The sequence below is a fragment of the Poromitra crassiceps genome, assembly GCF_964638095.1.
Source record: "Poromitra crassiceps genome assembly, chromosome: 12".
Lineage (NCBI taxonomy): Eukaryota > Metazoa > Chordata > Actinopteri > Beryciformes > Melamphaidae > Poromitra > Poromitra crassiceps.
Window position 1 is genome coordinate 44,232,216 of NC_139632.1, and position 21,651 is coordinate 44,253,866.

Here is a 21,651-nt window from a genome sequence, read left to right on the forward strand (position 1 = left end):
ATCAATGACACCCCCCCTCCCCCCAGGTATGAATCCACATCCAGTGAAGAGGAAGAGGAGGAGGAAGAGGAGGGCAGTTCTTCGGGGGGGAGTGGAGAGGGAGAATGTTCGGACAGCACGGAGGAAGACGAGGCGGCTCTGGAGGAAGAGACGTCCGACGAGGAGCGAAACGTCAACCTGGACGAGAGCGACACCGACGAGGAAACGCTGAGAGCCAGGAGTGATGCAGCGTCTGATGCTGTGAAAGAGAAGTAAGGAGTGATGCGTCTGATGCTGTGAAAGAGAAGTAAGGAGTGATGCGTCTGATGCTGTGAAAGAGAAGTAAGGAGTGATGCGTCTGATGCTGTGAAAGAGAAGTAAGGAGTGATGCGTCTGATGCTGTGAAAGAGAAGTAAGGAGTGATGCGTCTGATGCTGTGAAAGAGAAGTAAGGAGTGATGCATCTGATGCTGTGAAAGAGAAGTAAGGAGTGATGCGTCTGATGCTGTGAAAGAGAAGTAAGGAGTGATGCGTCTGATGCTGTGAAAGAGAAGTAAGGAGTGATGCGTCTGATGCTGTGAAAGAGAAGTAAGGAGTGATGCGTCTGATGCTGTGAAAGAGAAGTAAGGAGTGATGCGTCTGATGCTGTGAAAGAGAAGTAAGGAGTGATGCAGCGTCTGATGCTGTGAAAGAGAAGTAAGGAGTGATGCAGCGTCTGATGCTGTGAAAGAGAAGTAAGGAGTGATGCGTCTGATGCTGTGAAAGAGAAGTAAGGAGTGATGCAGCGTCTGATGCTGTGAAAGAGAAGTAAGGAGTGATGCAGCGTCTGATGCTGTGAAAGAGAAGTAAGGAGTGATGCAGCGTCTGATGCTGTGAAAGAGAAGTAAGGAGTGATGCATCTGATGCTGTGAAAGAGAAGTAAGGAGTGATGCATCTGATGCTGTGAAAGAGAAGTAAGGAGTGATGCGTCTGATGCTGTGAAAGAGAAGTAAGGAGTGATGCGTCTGATGCTGTGAAAGAGAAGTAAGGAGTGATGCGTCTGATGCTGTGAAAGAGAAGTAAGGAGTGATGCGTCTGATGCTGTGAAAGAGAAGTAAGGAGTGATGCGTCTGATGCTGTGAAAGAGAAGTAAGGAGTGATGCGTCTGATGCTGTGAAAGAGAAGTAAGGAGTGATGCAGCGTCTGATGCTGTGAAAGAGAAGTAAGGAGTGATGCGTCTGATGCTGTGAAAGAGAAGTAAGGAGTGATGCATCTGATGCTGTGAAAGAGAAGTAAGGAGTGATGCGTCTGATGCTGTGAAAGAGAAGTAAGGAGTGATGCGTCTGATGCTGTGAAAGAGAAGTAAGGAGTGATGCGTCTGATGCTGTGAAAGAGAAGTAAGGAGTGATGCGTCTGAGGCTGTGAAAGAGAAGTAAGGAGTGATGCGTCTGATGCTGTGAAAGAGAAGTAAGGAGTGATGCGTCTGATGCTGTGAAAGAGAAGTAAGGAGTGATGCAGCGTCTGATGCTGTGAAAGAGAAGTAAGGAGTGATGCGTCTGATGCTGTGAAAGAGAAGTAAGGAGTGATGCATCTGATGCTGTGAAAGAGAAGTAAGGAGTGATGCGTCTGATGCTGTGAAAGAGAAGTAAGGAGTGATGCGTCTGATGCTGTGAAAGAGAAGTAAGGAGTGATGCGTCTGATGCTGTGAAAGAGAAGTAAGGAGTGATGCAGCGTCTGATGCTGTGAAAGAGAAGTAAGGAGTGATGCGTCTGATGCTGTGAAAGAGAAGTAAGGAGCCGTGTCGGGGCTGCTTGGTTTTACTGGAAAACATCAAAATGGCGACATGTGACTGCTGCAATTTTGTAATTGCAGGAGCCCGCAGTGTTTTTTATAGAGGGGAAGAACGGTGTGGTCACGATTCATCTCATATCTTCCCAGCTTGGTTAGAGGCTTAAAACCATATAAGGATTTTCTGAAACGTAAATGGAGAAATGTATGAGAAATGAATTTCCTGGGAACCAGAGCCCGGATCACGCCTATTTTCAACTCGACCTTCATTTTTATGTCAACTACACACCTGTTAAGTTTTGTGACGGCATCTTGCACGATCTTAACACTATCACGCTCGCAAAATCTGTCCACAGACAGACAGACAGAAACACCTGGCAACGTACCCAAGACAGCTTCTGTGGTTCTGTGGTAGTTCCCGCTACAATAGATATCTCCAGGACCACATTTTACACACACACACACACACACACACACACACACACACACACAGCCTCACATGTTCTATGTAAATCTGTCTTTGTCACAGGTTTGAGCTGAGCACGAAGATGCGTGAAGCCTGTCTCATCCTGAAGAACCACCTGAACGACGATGTCAAAGCACTGAAGAGTAAGGAAGTGGTGAGTCCTGATTTATTCCATCGGATTCTCACTGAGTTATACTTTCAGCTTCCTCTCTGGAACAATGTCAACTAAAGCACAGCCATTTTTATTCTGAGTTAATGACTGGTATTTGAATTGAATGTTTAATAATGTAACAGGATCAATTAAACTTGAATTGATTGAGTGTGTTCTTTAGCAGCAGCAAACATTCAAACACAGTAGACACAATCAGAGTTCCGTGTACAGCAATAACAATAACCGATCAGTCTAGACTGAGCAAAAAGGCAACAGAGGCTGAGGAACTGACTCACTGTGGTGTCTAAGGCTACGTTCACACAGACATCCTTAGTGCTGGAATCTAATCTTCCCCCCCCTAAGTGACTCAGGTCAGTCTTTTTCATCACTGTGTGAACAGTACAAGTCACATTGAAAGTGACTTTTTTAAAGACGACCTGGGCTACTTTCAAATGTGGTAACACATCAGATTCGAATCTGATGTTTTTGAAAGTGACTCCGGTGTGAACAGACATCTGGCCCATATCTGACTTAATGCTTCAATGTGACCTCTTCTTCTTCTTCTTCTGTTGAGTTTTATGGCAGTTGGCATCCTTAAATGGTGCATTACCGCCACCTACTGTATTGCTAAAACTATAGTGCAAATACAATATCAATAAAAACTGTCCACCCAAAATGCGCCCATTCACCCCAATATCCATACTGTGGCACAGACCAGTCGTCTAGGCCGACGCGAACGCTTGATTCAGCGTTTTCGTCAAGTCATCTTCCGAAATGTCTTCAATATCCAAAGATTTCCTGGCAGCGTCCACCACTTCAATGTGACTTTTACGTCATTCCAGAGCGACATTCGTCACTATTCTGCGCTGGCGGGAGGAGGGAGGGGGAGGACCAACACACGGGCATTGAAATTAAACCATGAACAACAGATGAAACAACATCGTCAGCTACCGCCATGTTTACTGCTGTCTTCTTCCGGGTTTATGTAGAACAGCAGTGTGCTGCATGTGACGTTATTGTTGTTCTTCTGCGCATGCGGGTCACTTCATGTCCGTGATCTGTTCACACTGGAGTCTGATATGGGCCACTTTTAAAAAGTCTGTGTGAACAGCAGCCACACAAAAAAATCAGACGTGAGCATCAAGTCAGATTCAAGCACTAAGGATGGCTGTGTGAACGTAGCCTAACTGCAGATGGTGTAAAAGGGATTTCCTATAACATTCAGTGGAACACCTTGGCAGGACAAGGCCAAGAATTAACAACACTGCTTGTCCCTGAATGCACTGTAGAGTCATGTGTTGGGCCTAGTTTTTAAGAGCCAATCCGGATGAGAAAATACCACCAGTCAAACTCTGATAAGTGTTTGTGCACTGTCTGCCAAGTTTCTTTCTTCTAGCAGCCACTCTGGCAGGTAACAGCCATCGTTTGGAGGGCCTATCTAGTTGGCATAAGACTTTTACATTTTGGGATTTGCCAGGCATTGTGGTCAGTGGACAAAAAGATTTTGTTTTAGTCTCCGATTGGTGATTTGTGATCCCCAACCTCAGCTCTCCAGCACTCACACCGTCCAGTTGGAGTGGTTCCGCATCTCCAGCGCCAAGATGGCCCAGCCGCCGCGCGTCTCCGACTACCTGATGGCGTTCACCGAGGTGTCGTCCGCGCTGCTGCAGCACGTCGTCAACATGACCGACGGCAACGGCAACACGGCTCTGCACTACAGCGTCTCCCACTCCAACTTCACTGTGGTCGGGCTGCTGCTGGACACAGGTCAGTGAAGGAGACTTTAGAAGGAAAGGATGATATGACACGATGCTGTGTCATGTCGGGCTGCACAGTTAGGCCGTGGCCACACTGATCCGTCAGAAAATGGACAGAATTATAAAACGGATGTTTGTATGTCCGTTGCATGTACAAGTAACCTACTTGTACAGCAGGTGGCGATAAGCACCTTGAAGGTGTCAGCGACCCGCGTATAAACCGAGAGAAGAGGAAAGTTGGCGTTAGCTACATGTAGCTCTAACATGTTTGAAAATAAGCGCTGTCGCCTCACAGCTCGAAGGTCCTGGGTTCGATTCCCATCTGGGACGCTGTGAACGCTGAAGGAATGTGTGCCCGTCCGCATGACCTCGAGTGCCCACCGCCCGGGTGGGGTCGTCTAAAAGGGCCTTTCTCTGTGGAGTTTGTATGTTCTCCCCGTGCCTCCCGGGGGTTTCCTTCATATAGGAACCCCCTTCACAAAAACATGCAATATCATGGTTGCTAATGTGGTTCCTCCTCTGGTCGTTAAGGGCGCCTGTTCAGAGGGAGGGGAACTGGTTGGAATAGCGTGAACCTCCCACGTGCTATGTCCTACCAGTGAAGCTTCCTTGTCAGGTGAAAAGAAGCGGCTGGCTAACTGCCAGCCACATGGAAGCATGGAGCCAGTTTCGGCTCTCCCCAGATCGGCAGAGGGTGGAGTAGCAACCAGGATAAATAAATTGTATTAGCACTAATGGGGGATAAAAATGGGATAAAAAATCTGGGAAAAAAATATAAGATAACATGTTTGAAAATAGTGATAATATACCCATAACCTGCGGTTACTACTGGGCAGACTCATCTTCAGCTTTGCCTTTTCCAGTTCAAATGGATGATGGAGTTGTTGGTAATGTTTTGTGTGTCTCACTAGCTGCCGTTTCATTGACTTTTGAAGCATATCGTTCGATGGCTGACATTTCTGTGGGTTCCTTGTGTCTAGCTTCCTTGTTCACTTAGAGCTGAAACGCTAAACGAGGACCATCATGTCTTCCCTGCAGGCGTGTGCTCTGTGGATAACATCATGTCTTCCCTGCAGGCATGTGCTCTGTGGATAACATCATGTCTTCCCTGCAGGCGTGTGCTCTGTGGATAACATCATGTCTTCCCTGCAGGCATGTGCTCTGTGGATAACATCATGTCTTCCCTGCAGGCATGTGCTCTGTGGATAACATCATGTCTTCCCTGCAGGCATGTGCTCTGTGGATAACATCATGTCTTCCCTGCAGGCATGTGCTCTGTGGATAAGCATCATGTCTTCCCTGCAGGCGTGTGCTCTGTGGATAACATCATGTCTTCCCTGCAGGCGTGTGCTCTGTGGATAACATCATGTCTTCCCTGCAGGCGTGTGCTCTGTGGATAACATCATGTCTTCCCTGCAGGCGTGTGCTCTGTGGATAAGCAGAACAAGGCGGGCTACACGGCCATCATGCTGGCTGCTCTCTCCGCTGTGAAGGAGGACGACGACATGGCCGTGGTCAAGAAGCTCTTCAGTCAGGGCAACGTCAACGCCAAGGCCAGCCAGGTGAGTCCCAGCACTCTACTCCTGTACAGCCAGGTGAGTCCCAGCACTCTACTCCAGTACAGCCAGGTGAGTCCCAGCACTCTACTGTACAGCCAGGTGAGTCCCAGCACTCTACTCCTGTACTCATGTGCTGTGTTTGCTCAGAAGGTGCAGCCTGAGCCACATAAGCGAAAACACGTTAAATAATCAAATGAATGTTTATCATATTGAAGCGAATAGTCATGTTTGGTGTGATGTTAAAGTGAAATTTTCACATAATATTATTACCACTATAGTCCTACCGTTTTGAGATTCTAAATAAGATGTGCTTGTTCTCATCAGTTCAGACAGCAGAGTTGTATATCTTGATATCCCAAAATCAGCACATCATCACAATTATAATCCCACTGAAAGATGATAAACGATAATATTGACTTATCGTCCAGCCCTAGCCTGAAGCCAGTTTTAGTTGCTTACGTCCATGTATTAGGTATTGGTGGCATTTTGGGGATGCAAGTCCTCCTTTTCAAAGTCACATGACTTTTTAAAGATATTCAATTATTAACTTGAGCCAATGAAACATAAAATCAAAAAGCAGGAGGTTCAAATCTACATTATTTGAGCCGAGCTGAGGAGTTTCAGTCGCTAAATCTCTCTTTCACCAGCATTAGATTTTTATAGTGCGTTTTGGCTTGAGCATTCCTCCGTTCAAACTTTGCATTGAAGACACCCCCCATCTTCAGTTTACCGTGTGTGTGTGTGTGTGTGTGTGTGTGTGTGTGTGTGTGTGTGTCGTGTGTGTGTGCGTGCGTGCATGCGTGCGTGCGTGTGTGTGTGTATGTGTGTTAAGAAACATTTTCTTTCCCCAAAGGGGTTTTATATGTCACATACTGGTAAAGAGTTCACAGTTCAATGAGTTCAAAACGGTTCTGATGTTGGACTTTGTAGACGTCACGAGGAGAGAATGAATATCCACTTTATCCTTCCAGCTGTTTTTTAGAGGTAAAGAAAAAACCACTTGCATGCAGGCATAATGTCCCTCCTTGTTCGCTGCATATTTGGAGTGTGAGGGAGGGAAAGGTTCCCTCTGAAGTAATGAAGCACTCGACTCAAAGGCAGAGACATGTGTGGCCCTGCGTGACACTCACGGCATGACTTGAGTTTTTTTTGTCTCTTTGGTCGATTTAATCAGGTTGTGTGTGTGTGTGTGTGTGTGTGTGTGTGTGTGTGTGTGTGTGTGTGTGTGTGTGTGTGTGTGCATGCGTGCGTGCGTGCGTGCGTGCGTGTGTGTGTGTGTGTTTTGGACACGCCGCCTGATAGGCTCCTGCACTGCCAAGTCATAGGACTCTGCATTTATAGCATCACTGGCTGTACAGCCTATTAGCGGTCCTTGTTATTGTTGCTGTGGGGGAAAATACACCAAGCAACACAATGCAGCTTTTGGAGTCAGGAATTTAACTCAAACCACGGCTGTGTTGTAACTTTGGCTTCTGGACTAACGTTCTGTGCCAAGTGAAGATTGCAAACATACATAGCCTACAGACGTTTTATAATGGCACACAAAAAAAATACATTTCCTTCAACCGGTGACAAATCTGACGCCATGAAATTGCATTAGAGGTAAGAGTCGATTAAATAAGTTGATTTATTTTGATAGCCCGTCATCACACAAGCCTGTCTCAGAAAGAGCCTAAGGAGATCTAACTAATGAAACGCATAACAACATTATGTAACGCAAACCCAAGAAAGCAAAACAACGACATAGCAAGCCTAGGTATCCTAAGCTGAGCCTAAAAAGGCTCTACATTTCCTAGTTAATCTTTAGTTAAACACTTTCCTTATTTACATTGTTTGAGATAGCGGAACAATAGAATTGGTATCAGCTTTTAGTGGTGATCTGGACCAAATCATTTACAAAGGGACGCATTGATGACCAACGAGACAACCTCAGAAAAACGGTGTATTCCTTTGAGGACAAATGTTCATTTACGTTTGTGTCCGTCTCCAGGCGGGCCAGACGGCGCTGATGCTAGCCGTCAGCCACGGGCGGCAGGAGATGGTGCGGGCGCTGCTGGACTGCGGCGCCGACGTCAACGTGCAGGACGACGAGGGATCCACGGCGCTGATGTGCGCCAGCGAACACGGCCGAGCTGAGATCGTCTCGCTGCTCCTGGAGCAGCCCGGATGTGACATATCCATCGTCGACAACGTACGGCATTTACGTTTTAGGCATTCAGTCAGAAACTGAGGTACAGCTATGTACCTTATTTTGTGATAGTGTAACAGTTTCTCTTATAAGGGCGCGTGTCCATATAGCGCTTTTCTGTGAGGGGGGGGGGGGGGGGGGGGGGGGGGCTTCTGGAGCATCACCTGACTTTAGCTTAGTAAAAAGTGGATCATGGTAACATCACCTGACTTTAGCTTAGCAGCTGCTAGCTCACTAATCAGCAGGTTAGCATATTTGTTGCTGCTATGCCAATACAGTACATGTCCGGTATAATCCATGCTTCCTTTATGATCGCTGTTACAGTAACATAAATTCACTGATTATACAATGTAATATTTCTTCCCCACCACTTTCACATTCTCCATATTTGTTGTTGCTATGGGAAACGGACAGCATCTCTTTGATCGTGATCGGTCGGCTGGAAAAAGTGGTTCACGTCACCTGGTGTTTTTCTGAAAAGTTGAACATTTCTCAACTTTTGAAAGCGCTCTGGTCTGCAGCGTTTTTCGGGAGCGGCCGCCTTTTGTGCGCCTTGCAGCACATTCCCTTTGTTTGAACGAGAGAAAGGTCTTAAACACTATGGACACTCAGCCTAAGGGCCTAAGCCCCTCCCCCCCCATCCCCTCCCCACAGACTGACTTTGTGAGCTGATCTCTATTTTAAAGGCACAGTGATTGAGATGAGGTTAGTTCCCTGGTCAGATTCAGCCCAAGACTAAAGACTAAAGACTAAAGACTAAAGACTAAAGACCATTCTTCACTGGTTTGTGGTGTAGGATTAGGCCTTTAATAGTTCCCACAAATGTGAGTTATTTTTCACTGGTGGACCTGATGGTGCCTTCACACGGTGAGCATCACCAACCTGAAGGTGCCTTCACACGGTGAGCATCACCAACCTGATGGTGCCTTCACACGGTGAGCATCACCAACCTGATGGTGCCTTCACACGGTGAGCATCACCAACCTGATGGTGCCTTCACACGGTGAGCATCACCAACCTGAAGGTGCCTTCACACGGTGAGCATCACCAACCTGATGGTGCCTTCACACGGTGAGCATCACCAACCTGAAGGTGCCTTCACACGGTGAGCATCACCAACCTGAAGGTGCCTTCACATGGTGAGCATCACCAACCTGAAGGTGCCTTCACACAGTGAGCATCACCAACCTGATGGTGCCTTCACACAGTGAGCATCACCAACCTGAAGGTGCCTTCACATGGTGAGCATCACCAACCTGAAGGTGCCTTCACACGGTGAGCATCACCAACCTGAAGGTGCCTTCACATGGTGAGCATCACCAACCTGATGGTGCCTTCACACAGTGAGCATCACCAACCTGATGGTGCCTTCACACGGTGAGCATCACCAACCTGATGGTGCCTTCACACAGTGAGCATCACCAACCTGATGGTGCCTTCACATGGTGAGCATCACCAACCTGATGGTGCCTTCACATGGTGAGCATCACCAACCTGATGGTGCCTTCACATGGTGAGCATCACCAACCTGATGGTGCCTTCACATGGTGAGCATCACCAACCTGATGGTGCCTTCACACGGTGAGCATCACCAACCTGATGGTGCCTTCACACGGTGAGCATCACCAACCTGAAGGTGCCTTCACATGGTGAGCATCACCAACCTGAAGGTGCCTTCACACGGTGAGCATCACCAACCTGAAGGTGCCTTCACACGGTGAGCATCACCAACCTGATGGTGCCTTCACACGGTGAGCATCACCAACCTGAAGGTGCCTTCACACGGTGAGCATCACCAACCTGATGGTGCCTTCACATGGTGAGCATCACCAACCTGATGGTGCCTTCACACGGTGAGCATCACCAACCTGAAGGTGCCTTCACATGGTGAGCATCACCAACCTGATGGTGCCTTCACACGGTGAGCATCATCAACCTGAAGGTGCCTTCACACGGTGAGCATCACCAACCTGAAGGTGCCTTCACATGGTGAGCATCACCAACCTGATGGTGCCTTCACATGGTGAGCATCACCAACCTGAAGGTGCCTTCACACGGTGAGCATCACCATCAACACGTCACCTGGAGCTCATTCATGTCTCATAGAGCTGAGCGACCAGGGAACATTTGCCTCAATGTGTCAATGTGACAAGTTTGCCAGTTGAGAAAAGTTGGCCAAGGCTGAACTTTCAAGATTTCCATGCGTGCTAGTTCCCCAACTGATGAGATTTAGCTTTATGAACAATAGTTCTGCATGAATAGTGCAAACTGGAAAAGTTGATTCTTGCCATTCAAAGCTGCCCATTTCTCTACAACAGTGATTCTCAACCTGTTTCATATCGAGGGCCCATAATTTAGTCCACATTAGAGCCATAAACCCCCATTTGATGAGATTTTGGCTCTCAGACCCGAATGCGAGAATTTTGTTCTTTGGCATATATGACTTTGTCCAGAATTCCAGCACTACACTGTATCTGTATCGTAGGTAGAGAGATAAGTGAAACTATGATCAAAACAGTCATTCTTCTACATTCTCGAATTGTGTTAAATTCTTGTAAATGGAATAATGCTGAATTAATGAATAAATCATCATTCCGGGGACCCCGTGGAACCTCCTCAAGGACCCCTGGTGGTCCCAGGACCCCACGTTGGGAACCACTGCTCTACAAAGAACAATAAGAAACATCTGGACAAGAACAATAATAAACATCTGGACAAGAACAATAAGAAACATCTGGACAAGACCAAACTGCACAAAACACAATGGAGAAACATTGAGTCCTACGTGTACGGCAGTATGAGTACGGGACGGGACTCTTGTGCTATGAAAGAACTTTCCCTGTAGATCCAGAGCCTCCTGTCAGACCCGAGCACAGAAAAACATCTGAGTGCGTTCTCTCTCGTCTGGGATTCAGCTTAATCTGCATTCAGGAAGCGGCTCCTCGGGGGGAAATTGGTCTGCGCCATTTCCTCTCCTTGTCACCTCTTCCTCTGCTTCTTCAGACAGGCTGAAAGACAGGCTAGCAAGACAGGCCGAGCGCTAGCCTGGTTCAAACCATCCAGATCTCTGAACTCACATTCTGTCTGGTTCTGTGGATCCGTCTGGACTCTGCGCTGGGCACAGTCATTTCAGTTTCAAATCCACGGCAAAATAACATATTTTCTGCCGAGAAACTCCGTTGCATACTCCTGTACTTGTTTAATTGTTGTTATTGAGTCTATTTCTGCGATAACTGTTGACGTTACCGCTCGAAGCGAATCGCGACCACATTACTTTCATCTGTCCTCTCTTCAAATGAGTGGCGTTTACGGGAAACACAATCACTGCTGGGCTACTCACAGGGCCCCTGGGGACCAATTACACAGCCACAGTCCTCTGTTCAGTTCAGACACAATGCCCTGCAGGCCAGTGCACTCAGACTGGAGTCAAAACTCTTATCCGTTTTAGTAATTATTTGCAGTCAAACAGTTAGGGTTAGGGGTTAGGGTTATCTTTAAACTCTACAGCAGTCACTCTCATCAACCTTTTTCATATCAAGGACCCCTAGTTTAGTCCACATTAGAGCCAGATTTTTGTATCTCAGAGAGTTGTATTGTAGATATGATTTTGTCCTGAATGGACTATCTGTACTGTCTGTAGGTCGAGATAACAGCGAAACTATGATCAAAATAGTCGTTCCTCTATATTATCTAACTGTACCAACGTATTGTAAATGAAATAATGATGAAGTTTAACAATTCGTCAGTTTGGTGGAGACCCCCTGGAACCCCCCTAATGACCGCTGGTGGTCCCTGGAGCCCATGTTGAGAACCACTGCTCTACTAGAGGATCCAGACTGAACCACTGCTCTACTAGAGGATCCAGACTGTACAAACATGATCATTCTGCTCTACTAGAGGATCCAGACTCTACTAGAGGATCCAGACTGTACAAACATGATCATTCTGTTCTACTAGAGGATCCAGACTGTACAAACATGATCATTCTGCTCTACTAGAGGATCCAGACTGTACAAACATGATCATTCTGTTGACCAAAGACGTCGGTTATAGCTACTATCTTTTAGTTTGTTTTGATTTGGTGCTATTATTTTGGGATATGGTGTCACTTTCTTCCAATTGTGTCACTCTCACTTCATAACGAAACTCCGGTTCTTTTCTCGTCGCTGCTTCTGATATTTCCCCCCTCCGCTCTGGTTGATCTGCACAGCAGTGTGTTTTCACAGTAGACCTGCTCTGCATGTGAGAGGAACGGCCAGACAGATATTTGAGTGTTCGCGTCTGTTGCCAGAATGAGTTGGCCATACAGGCAGGCAGGAGCACATGGGTTTGGGTTTCAGCACGACACAGCTGGACCAGGAGGCGGGCCGGCGGAAAAGGGATTTGGAAAAGCCCCCAACTCTCCATCCGACAAAAAAAAAAGACAGACAAACTGACAAATTCACCAGGATCACCAGTGAGGCCCTGAACTAGTGTTAAACCTTATTTACAGTAGTTTGATTTAGGTTGACATCTTATGCATTAAATGTCCAGAGCAACTTTGCAATAGGAGCAGCAATAGGACAAGCTCCGGTTCTTCGACTGTCAGCATTACAAGCAAGTACTAATAAGGAGTTCAAGGGTCAAAGCCACAGAGTGTTTCTCAATCTGTTTTGTCCTCCATGACACATTTGATATAAAACCTAAAAGGCCCGAGGACGATTCCCAAACAAAAGAAAACAGAGGATGATGGATCATAAGGACCCTGGTAGTTTACTTGCCAATCAAGGATTCACATCGGATGCGTCTTTGCCGATGAGAACGAACAAGATGACACACACGTATCCACAACAGCGCTACGGCTTGTGTGCGTCTTCACTGATCGCCCCCTGCTTGTCATTAGAAAGAATACAGGTTTAAGTTACTTCTGCATTGGCTTACTTTTTCACTACCGGAGGTTGGCCCTTGCTTGTACATAACGCTCTGATCATAGACCTTGACAAAATGAATAGCCTTGAGAAGCCTGAAGTCTTGTCCTTCATGTCTTATGGGTCTATAAACCTGGTTTCCTCTCTCTCTCTCTCTCTCTCTCTCTCTCTCTCTCTCTCTGCCCCCTCTCTATCTGTCCCTCTGTCTGTCTTCCTCCCTCTGTCTGCAGGATGGCAGCAACGCTCTGTCCATCGCCCTGGAGGCATCTCACAATGACACAGCTGTGCTGCTCTACGCCCACATGAACTACGCCAAGACCCAGGCTGCTGTGGTGAGTCACCCCCCACCCATCACAGGTCACCCTGGGGGTCACAGCGTACAGTGTCATAGGTCACCCTGGGGGTCACAGCGTACAGTGTAACATGGAAGATATATTTCTACTAGTATACAGATACACATGTATTATTATGTCTGTATTATTTGTGATGAATGCCTTTTTCTTTGGAAAATAGCGCTTGTATGTAAACCCCCAGACTTCTTTCAGTTCTTAGAGCTGCACTGGGGAACTTCACCCATTGGACACTTCAAACGGCAGTGATAGTAACGGTTTAAAAAACTGGAACTTCAATGAGCAAAACATCGTGTACGGTGACGTCAGTAAAGTGTTTTTCAACCTGGCCGGTCAGTGATGATGATTAATGCCAAAGGAAACCAGAGAGAGGAGAAGATCTAGTGTTGTGAGTCTAGCTCACCAAAGAGAGGAGAAGATCTAGTGTTGTGAGTCTAGCTCACCAGAGAGAGGAGATGATGTGTTGTGAGTCTAGCTCACCAGAGAGAGGAGAAGATCTAGTGTTGTGAGTCTAGCTCACCAGAGAGAGGAGATGATGTGTTGTGAGTCTAGCTCACCAGAGAGAGGAGAAGATCTAGTGTTGTGAGTCTAGCTCACCAGAGAGAGGAGAAGATCTAGTCTTTTTCACTCTGCTTGTCACTTGCTGTGTGGGCTGAGAAGTGTGTCCAAACCCGACACCACAATATCATTTTGGCAAACATGGCGAATCTGTGGACATCTCTTCTCTGTTGCAGCCACACTTTAAGATTTTAGGCTGACATGACGGCTGTTATTTGGCGTGGAAATCTTGCCTCGCGCAGCTTGAATCAAATGAAAAGAGAGAGTCAACATGGTCACTTGGTGTCAGAGTTCACAGTTTGGCGTGTTCAGGCCTGCAGCAGCAGGGGGGTTGTAACTCGTGAGCAGGCAGCGGTTCACGTTTGTGGCTCACAAATTGAAAAGTTTTCGAGCCGCCGGCCTCGACTCTGCTGTGGGAACAGCAGCTGCTTTCATCACAACAGCCAGCCAGTCAGCCAGCCAGGGCAGGCTGAAGCAGCAGCCAGCCAGGGCAGGCTGAAGCAGCCAGCCAGCCAGGGCAGGCTGAAGCAGCGCAGGTCACACTCAAAACATATCTGCATGGTGAGCAATGTCTCCGTCTATTTGAGGTGGTGAGATTAGTTCCACGGCAGCGGGCCAATGTTTAGTTTGGGTGTGGTGTGAGCCGCACTGACGAGAGGTGCACTGCTGCCCCCTGGAGGCTGGATAAAGCTCCTGCAGATTGGAGAAGACATAATAAGACATCATATTTTATTAACATTACAATAATGAAATAATTACACATATCTAAATATTACATTTATATTATACAAAGTTCATATCAAATTACAATATGTATTCTTATCTAATTACAATATACATCATTAAGAGAGATAAAAGACAGACAAAAGAATAAAATGGATGAGACAAAAATAAGGTAAAATAAATAGACCCAGCCATAGGAATATAACAAATAAATGAAAATGAATAAAGGCCAAAGGTTATATAAAAAAGGCTTCATGATAAAAAAAATAAATAAAAAAATCACACCCAGGTGTTGAAGTAATGATGAAGTTTAACCCCCTCTCCCCTCTCTGACACTGTGTGCGGCGCGCATGCGTGTTTCGAGCCCCCCATACTGTCTATGTTAAAATAGTTGCAAAATAGTGAAAATACCCACTCAAAAGTTACAAACCTTTGTGCATATCCTCCTTTAATGTCGATACAAAGGATCACTGGGTCGGAATGTTGAAACACGCATTTCAAAACTCGATATTTGCAAAGATCCAGCCCCCTCTCGCCACACACAATCTCACCACACACACACACACACACACACACACACACACACACACATCCTTCTTTGTCGCCTTGAGCCGGTCTCCCCCAAATCTCACCACACACACCTCGCCACAAACACACAAAGTCACTTATAGAAGCATAATAACTCAAACTCCTTCACACAACTGAACAAAATGTGTTAAACTTGGTGAAGTACAGAAACTTGCATGGATCTACGATGTGTGCAGAAGTTTTGCTCCTCTACTTTGATTTATTTGGGCCTCTAGCAGCTGAGCAAAGATAGTAGTTGTGTGCGGTGAGATCTCTCTGAGTGCAGGAACCTAAACGTGGAGTTCTCCTTTAAAAATGGACTGTGTCCTTGATATTGTGTGTTCCAGGGAAGCCCCGGGCCCCACCCGAGGAGCCCGACCAGCACCCACAAGACCTGGCCTGCAGAGTGACTCCTGTCCTGTCCACTCACGGAGGAAAAACAGACAACTATAACTGGAACTGAGCGTTGAAAAGCTCCACTGGAATTGACATAGTCTACTTAATAATTATATATGTATTTATACCTTGACATAATGTCCTCTATACATTTATTTGTATTGTTAATATAAGAACATTATTTTTCCAAACGGTTATCATGTACCTGACTAATTTGCGTTCCTAACATTTCTCAATGAGGTCTACAGCATCTATTTTTCTAGGAGACAGTAAATGAGACCTTACATTTATTATTTGCACTCCAGTAATATATTTTAGTCTTAGTCTTTCTTCTCCCCTGCCCTGATTAACTGCCTTGTTAGCCTCTACAGTCTACACACCATGATAGATAGTTCAAGTCTGCACTAACCGTCTATGCATTGTATATTCATGGATCTATTGTCTGAAATAAACTTGTATTTACATTATGTAAGATGTGATGGAAATTCATGTTTGTTTCTAAGTGCTGTACTATCACAGTATCCCACTAATTGATGGTCAGCTGTGCTGTAGCTTATTTGATGGGGTTAGTTGGGCAGTTTTTCCTGCATGTGTGAAGATACAAATTCACAGTTGAAAATATCATTTTAAATTATCCAAGCCCCCCCCCCCTCCCCAAACACACACACACACACACACACACACACACACACACACACACACACACACACACACACACACATTCACCTGCCATAACATACGACACAATCAATTCACATTTGACAAAGTATTTTCACATGCAGAGAAAATATTAAATGGGATCATGTTCAGCATTGCTTATTTTAGACTCTTTGGGGGTGCTAAATTTCTCAGCACCCATAAAAAATACTAGACATCCAGACAGATACGCAGGTACCAGCCATGTTATGCTAGCTTGTGGGAAAGCGGGTGCGCCAAAGCTCCAAAGTCTACAAAGTTTTTGAAAGTAAATGGGCAAGACTATTTTCAAATGAGTCCCTTGACCTCTAACATCAAGATATTTGAATGAAATTGGACTTAGTAGAACCACAAGAGTCTTTACTTTATGGCATAATAGCAACCATTACAATGTGATGACAACATTTATTTTAAACTTGAGCTTAAAATGACCTATTGTGAGCCCTAGGATAATAATATAATGACAGCCTTGTGAAACTCTAGAGCCACAATCTAGATCATTCAGAAAATGTAGGGATGTCCAGGTACATTGAAGATGAGTGGATTTTTCTTAGCCATTTTCAGAAAATAGTGTTCGTCAGCCAGTCGTCAAAATTGCAAAACCCCCAAATTTTCCCAAAGATGATAGGCTACTGCGTCACAGAATTAGGTTTTCTAACGTTTTTTCCCCCCAAAGTCATGAGGTTGTTGATTATTTTAAGCACAATGTATCTTATTCTGATAGAATTGAGCTATATGGTATATTTACAGTAGGCTACATAGCCTATCTGCTTTAATTGCTATAACTTGATATTTTACTTTGGAAAGTTCTGGTAAATTATGATTGAGTATTTACGTCAACTAACTGAGGGTCCTCTCTAAAACAGCTGTGAGAGTTTCTTCAAGTACTTCTTTGAATACTTCAGTTCGTTTGGTTGATTTTGTCACCCTACCTGGTTCCGGCCTAGAGCGCGCCCTAGACCGGATGGGCAGCGTTTCTAGCTCGCCAACTTTTACGTTAACTTGACAATTTGACACAAGTATCAGAACGGCAAACAACAACAAAACAAAAGATGGACGTACCGAACGAACTTTTTTAAGAAGTTGTTGTAGAAACATTGCGGATTCACAATCTCACATCTTTTAAGCCAATACAGAGGCTTTGCATCAGACAATTAATCGAGGAAAGAGACGTCAAGCTAACGGCAACAAATACGTTTTTTGCTTTTGGCGCACGTCCTTCAGGTGTTCATTCTGGTTCCGTGGTTTACGCCCCCATGACAAAAAGCGGGGTGAAAGGTGCCCAGACCCTTGGCCCAGACTAGTAGCGACTGACGAGGTAGGCTGCATAGTGTCTACTGCTGCATTTCTATGGGGGAACGAAAACACTGCGGACCGGAACACGTGGCTGGTGTGGGGTTCCTCTGCCTTTCCGACATGCTGCCACTCCGAACGTTAACTTCCATTATTCGGACTGGCGGTCGTTCACCTTAGAAGCCGCAATGCCGACCTTAGGTTTAGGCGTGGGGGTGGGAGAGGTTAGGTTTTGGGTTAGGGTCTGGGGGAGGTTAGGTTTAGGCATGGGGGGAGGTTAGGTTTGGCGTGGGGGCTGGGAGAGGTTAGTGAAAAACGGGGAATATAGACCCCCTTTCTGAGTGCCGATATTTCGGAGTGGCAGAACGTCGGAGTGGCAGCACGTCGGAGTGGCAGCATGTAACCGGCTGGTGTAATGGGTAGAAAGGTAAGCAACGCTGGAAGCTAAAAACCCAGGAGTCAGGACAAGTGAATTGAAGTAAACATCCATGTTGACTCGCACAGATAGGTGCAAACAAAACACTAACCAGCTAGCAGATCATGGGCGGGCCGCCGGCGGCAAGCCGGAGACCAATTCGGCGGGCCACCGTCGGCAGCCGCAGCGGCTCCGCTGCGGTCGTGCTAGTCGGTGAAACAGCGGTCCGCCGGGGTGGCTCGCTGGCGGTCCGCTGGCGGCACCAGCGTACACAGCCAGCGGCCCTTGCACGGCACGCTGATGGCATGCCGCTGGTATTGCACCTCCCAGCCCCCATATACATGGTTATGCTAATGCATGCATGCAGTGCTTCTCCACTGGCAGGGCTCCCTTCCTCTCATACTTAAATATGGTGGTAATTTCTGAGGTAGCCTACTTGGTTAAAAAAGGTTGAGAACCACTTCAATAATGCACATAATTACAATGATTTAAATGATAACATGTGATTATTAATACAACAATAATAATTTAAAGGAGAACAGATCTGTGAACTTTTTGTTATTTTATTTATGGACATAAGAAATGAATCAAAGGATGAGGATTTGACAACTGTGCATTGCAAATAGCAAAAAACTTGACAACTCTGTATATATTGCATATTTTGTAGGCTATATATAAAAAAAATACATCAAGCCAAAAATAATGTAGGCTATAAAAAAAACAGCCATTTTGAATCACAAAATCTGCCTTAAATAGTGCAATAGTCAAATAAAACAGTCATAAAGATACAAATAGAAAACAAGCATAAAGTCACGCACAGCAGCACATCATAGATATTCCTACTTTTCCACCCTGTTCCAAAAAGTAAATTTTATATAAAATTGTGTGTTATTATAGGTGGGTAATTATCAAGGGCTGTAATTATTGTAAGTCAATACTAGCAGGGGGAGTCCAGTATATAAATAAACAATAGTCTCAAGATTCAAGCTTACTTAATAGCCATAATGAACATGTTACAAATGAGGAATTTGTCTTTGTGCAGTATGCAGCGCAGCAAAAAGTATCGGCAAGACAGAAAGGCAATTTTCAAATTAATTTGCATTAAAGTGCAAAGTAACAGACCTTGAAAGTGGCATAATGGAGTCCATGTAAAGATCAGGATCAGAGAGTTCAAGCATGAGTCTGTGGATGAGTGAAGTCCCAGCCTCAACTAAACTTGAGGTAGGCTGGCATGGAGTAGTTGAAGAGCAGGAAGTCCATGTGGTAGATTTTGAACAGCTTCTTCTGGTAGAAGGGGCTGATGTTGGGGAAGAACTGGGCTGCCATGTCGCCCGTAGTCCTGGTGCTCTTGGAGGAGGCCGGGATGGCGACCTGCCCCTCCACCCCGGCCAGCTGCAGTACGTAGCGGGAGTCCTGCTCCAGCGTCTCGTTGGCGGGAATGGCCAGCGGATCCCGGACGCCCGTCAGGACCATGAGCACTCTCTTCCAGTTGGTGCAGGCCACCATGGGCACGTAGCAGTACAGCATGCCATGCTGGTCGTCCACGATGACGTGCTTCAGATCCTCGGGGATGAGGACTCGGCGTTTGCGGGTGTAGGAGCGGCAGGCCTCCTCTGACAGCTCGCGTCGGCCCTGGTGAATCGCCTGTACCGCTGATTCAACCTACAAACAAACAAAAACAGAAAAGATGAAGAATCATCAAATATCATGAATGATCAGCCCTAAAATAACAACTAGTGCACTTGTGGTCAATATTTAACAATTTAACATTGTTTTTTGGAGCCACCGACCAAAACAAAACCTGGACGTTTTAATTTGGGTAAAGCATGGGTTTTTATATGGACTACGCCAGCTCTTGGAGGATAAAGTGCTTTGAATGCGGTGATGTCACAACAAGCTTAACACCGCTGGCTGAGCTAACGCAACAGCTAACAGTCCGCCATGTACTGTGTGCGACCACAACGTTGATTCCGCACCGTCGGTTTCAACATAATAAACACCGGCCCGCAAACCGTTCTCCCATATTATAAATTACAAAGTGTATGCCCTGCCACCCAGGCTAACTAACGTTAGCTTACAGCTATGCCAAGCAATGTCAGGCCTACTGCAGTAGGCAGTGGCTAATGTTAGCGGCTAGCTAGCTATGTTACATGGCAGTAAAACGCCACCAAATTGATTGAACTTTTAACCATTTCGAGTAACACACATTTCGAGTTTCCATATGGACCTCCAGCGTTGGTTAGTTGTTTATAACGTGACTATATTTATAACTTTTATAACGGACTCCAGCTTCCGGTTTATAATTCGGGTCTGCAGCCAGAGTATAACAAAGGAAATGGCAAGCGACAACAATGAGTCACGTTAAACCGGACCTTGTACCCACGATTCTTTTTTACAGTGGGGCATTCAAAAATAAGGTGGATAAGAGACTTTAATGTGTCTTTAAAACTAACGTTAAGCCCGCACAAGCCCTACAGCTATGCCAAGCAAATATTGGCTAGCCGTATTAGCAGCCTGGCTATGCCAGGCCTACTGCAGTAGGCCTGGCATAGCCAGGCTAACTAGCGTTAGCTAACAGAGAAACAATGGTTTCATTAGGCTACTTACTGGTAACAAAATAATAACATAACGCAGAGCTCCCTCGCAAAACAGCCAACACATCTAACGTTAGTTTCATATGCTATAAGAGACTTTAATGTGTCTTTAAAACTAACGTTAAGCCCGCACAAGCCCTTAGCTGAAATAATAGCTACGTTAACCAAACCAGCTAACGCTAGCTAACTTGCCTTAGGAGGGAAGGGATAAAAAGGAGGGACAATAAAGGCTACTTGATATTAGGTATTAGCTAACGTTACACAGACAATGATAGTTCGCCCGTATGGGACTTAGCAATGTAGGTCTAAAAGTGTACACAAACCTTTTAATTTGATAGATCCTTCCTCGCACGAGGATCACGCAGCCAAACTCTGGATTCTGGGTGAGCAAGTTAAGACGTTTCAACTGTGTCTGTGCCCTGGGCAGGTTTCCAGCCAAAGTGCCGGCCAGGGGCGGAACGGAAACAATGGCTGTGGGGGTGGGGGAGGGTTTATCTAAACAAGACATTAACATTGAGCTGTGGGGTCACAGGAGAAGTGTAGGTTAGAGCTGACCAAATGTATGGTATGCACTATAAGCAGAGGTTCTCAAAGTGGGGTCCAGGGACCCCCAGGGGTCCTTGAGGGGCTTCCAGGGGCCCCCAGCAAAAAAATCATTTTTACAATAATTCCAATGATAAGTAACACAATGACAGAATGCATGTACGTCCAAGTATGCACATGACATGTGCACCTATGTGCAGTGAATATGCCACTGTCTCTGACTTGTCTTATCACTCTACTGCCTTATTGCTTGTTGTGTCTTTTGTTGTTTTTGCACTCATATGCCCCGTTATATTTGTACTATGTTGTAAACGGAGTTCACAGCACAAGAATTTCACACGTGATACTTGTACTACGGAGTGACAATAAAAATCTTGAATCTTGAATGTATTTTGATCATGGGTTTCATACACTTTATGTAATAAAACAGTGAAACGTGTGACGACCACACAGTGGGAGAGTTGTCACAAAAGCTATCAGTTGGGAGACCCTGGGACAAAATCTTATCAAATGAGGCTCCGTCTAATTTGTGTCAGTTTAGGGGTCCTGATGGAAAGTATTTCTCTGTACCTCGTTCAACCTAGCTAAAAAGTGCCCACTCCAATCAGAAGGTGTGACATATGTTAATACCTTTCCAGTGTGTCCAATCATTCCAGATATATGAAAAATCAATACAACAAGCAATTCTGATATTTAGAACATTATTTTATATAGAGGATTTAGCATATTCAGTACAAAGACAG

The 21,651-nt window shown here is 45.7% G+C and overlaps 1 protein-coding gene and 1 pseudogene across 3 annotated transcripts in view; one reads left to right on the top strand and one right to left on the bottom strand.

Annotated features, from left to right (window-relative positions):
• LOC310786584 (KN motif and ankyrin repeat domain-containing protein 3-like) overlaps positions 1-15,814 on the top strand; it is a 35,446-nt gene extending 19,632 nt beyond the window's left edge. For both annotated transcript variants that reach the window (XM_083647812.1, XM_083647813.1), the window contains exons 6-12: positions 27-251; positions 2,275-2,365; positions 3,910-4,129; positions 5,539-5,681; positions 7,669-7,869; positions 13,004-13,105; positions 15,319-15,814. In XM_083647812.1, the coding sequence (XP_083503938.1) occupies positions 27-251; positions 2,275-2,365; positions 3,910-4,129; positions 5,539-5,681; positions 7,669-7,869; positions 13,004-13,105; positions 15,319-15,381 (1,045 nt within the window). In that variant the 3' untranslated portion in view covers positions 15,382-15,814. The remainder of the gene's footprint in view (positions 1-26; positions 252-2,274; positions 2,366-3,909; positions 4,130-5,538; positions 5,682-7,668; positions 7,870-13,003; positions 13,106-15,318) is intronic.
• Positions 15,815-18,347: 2,533 nt separating this feature from the next.
• Positions 18,348-20,763, bottom strand: LOC310786594 (carbohydrate sulfotransferase 11 pseudogene; annotated as a pseudogene). The gene is made up of 2 exons (XR_014554086.1): positions 20,689-20,763; positions 18,348-19,433 (listed from the first exon to the last, which is right to left on the bottom strand). The product of XR_014554086.1 is annotated as a carbohydrate sulfotransferase 11 pseudogene (transcript).
• Positions 20,764-21,651: the final 888 nt, after the last annotated feature.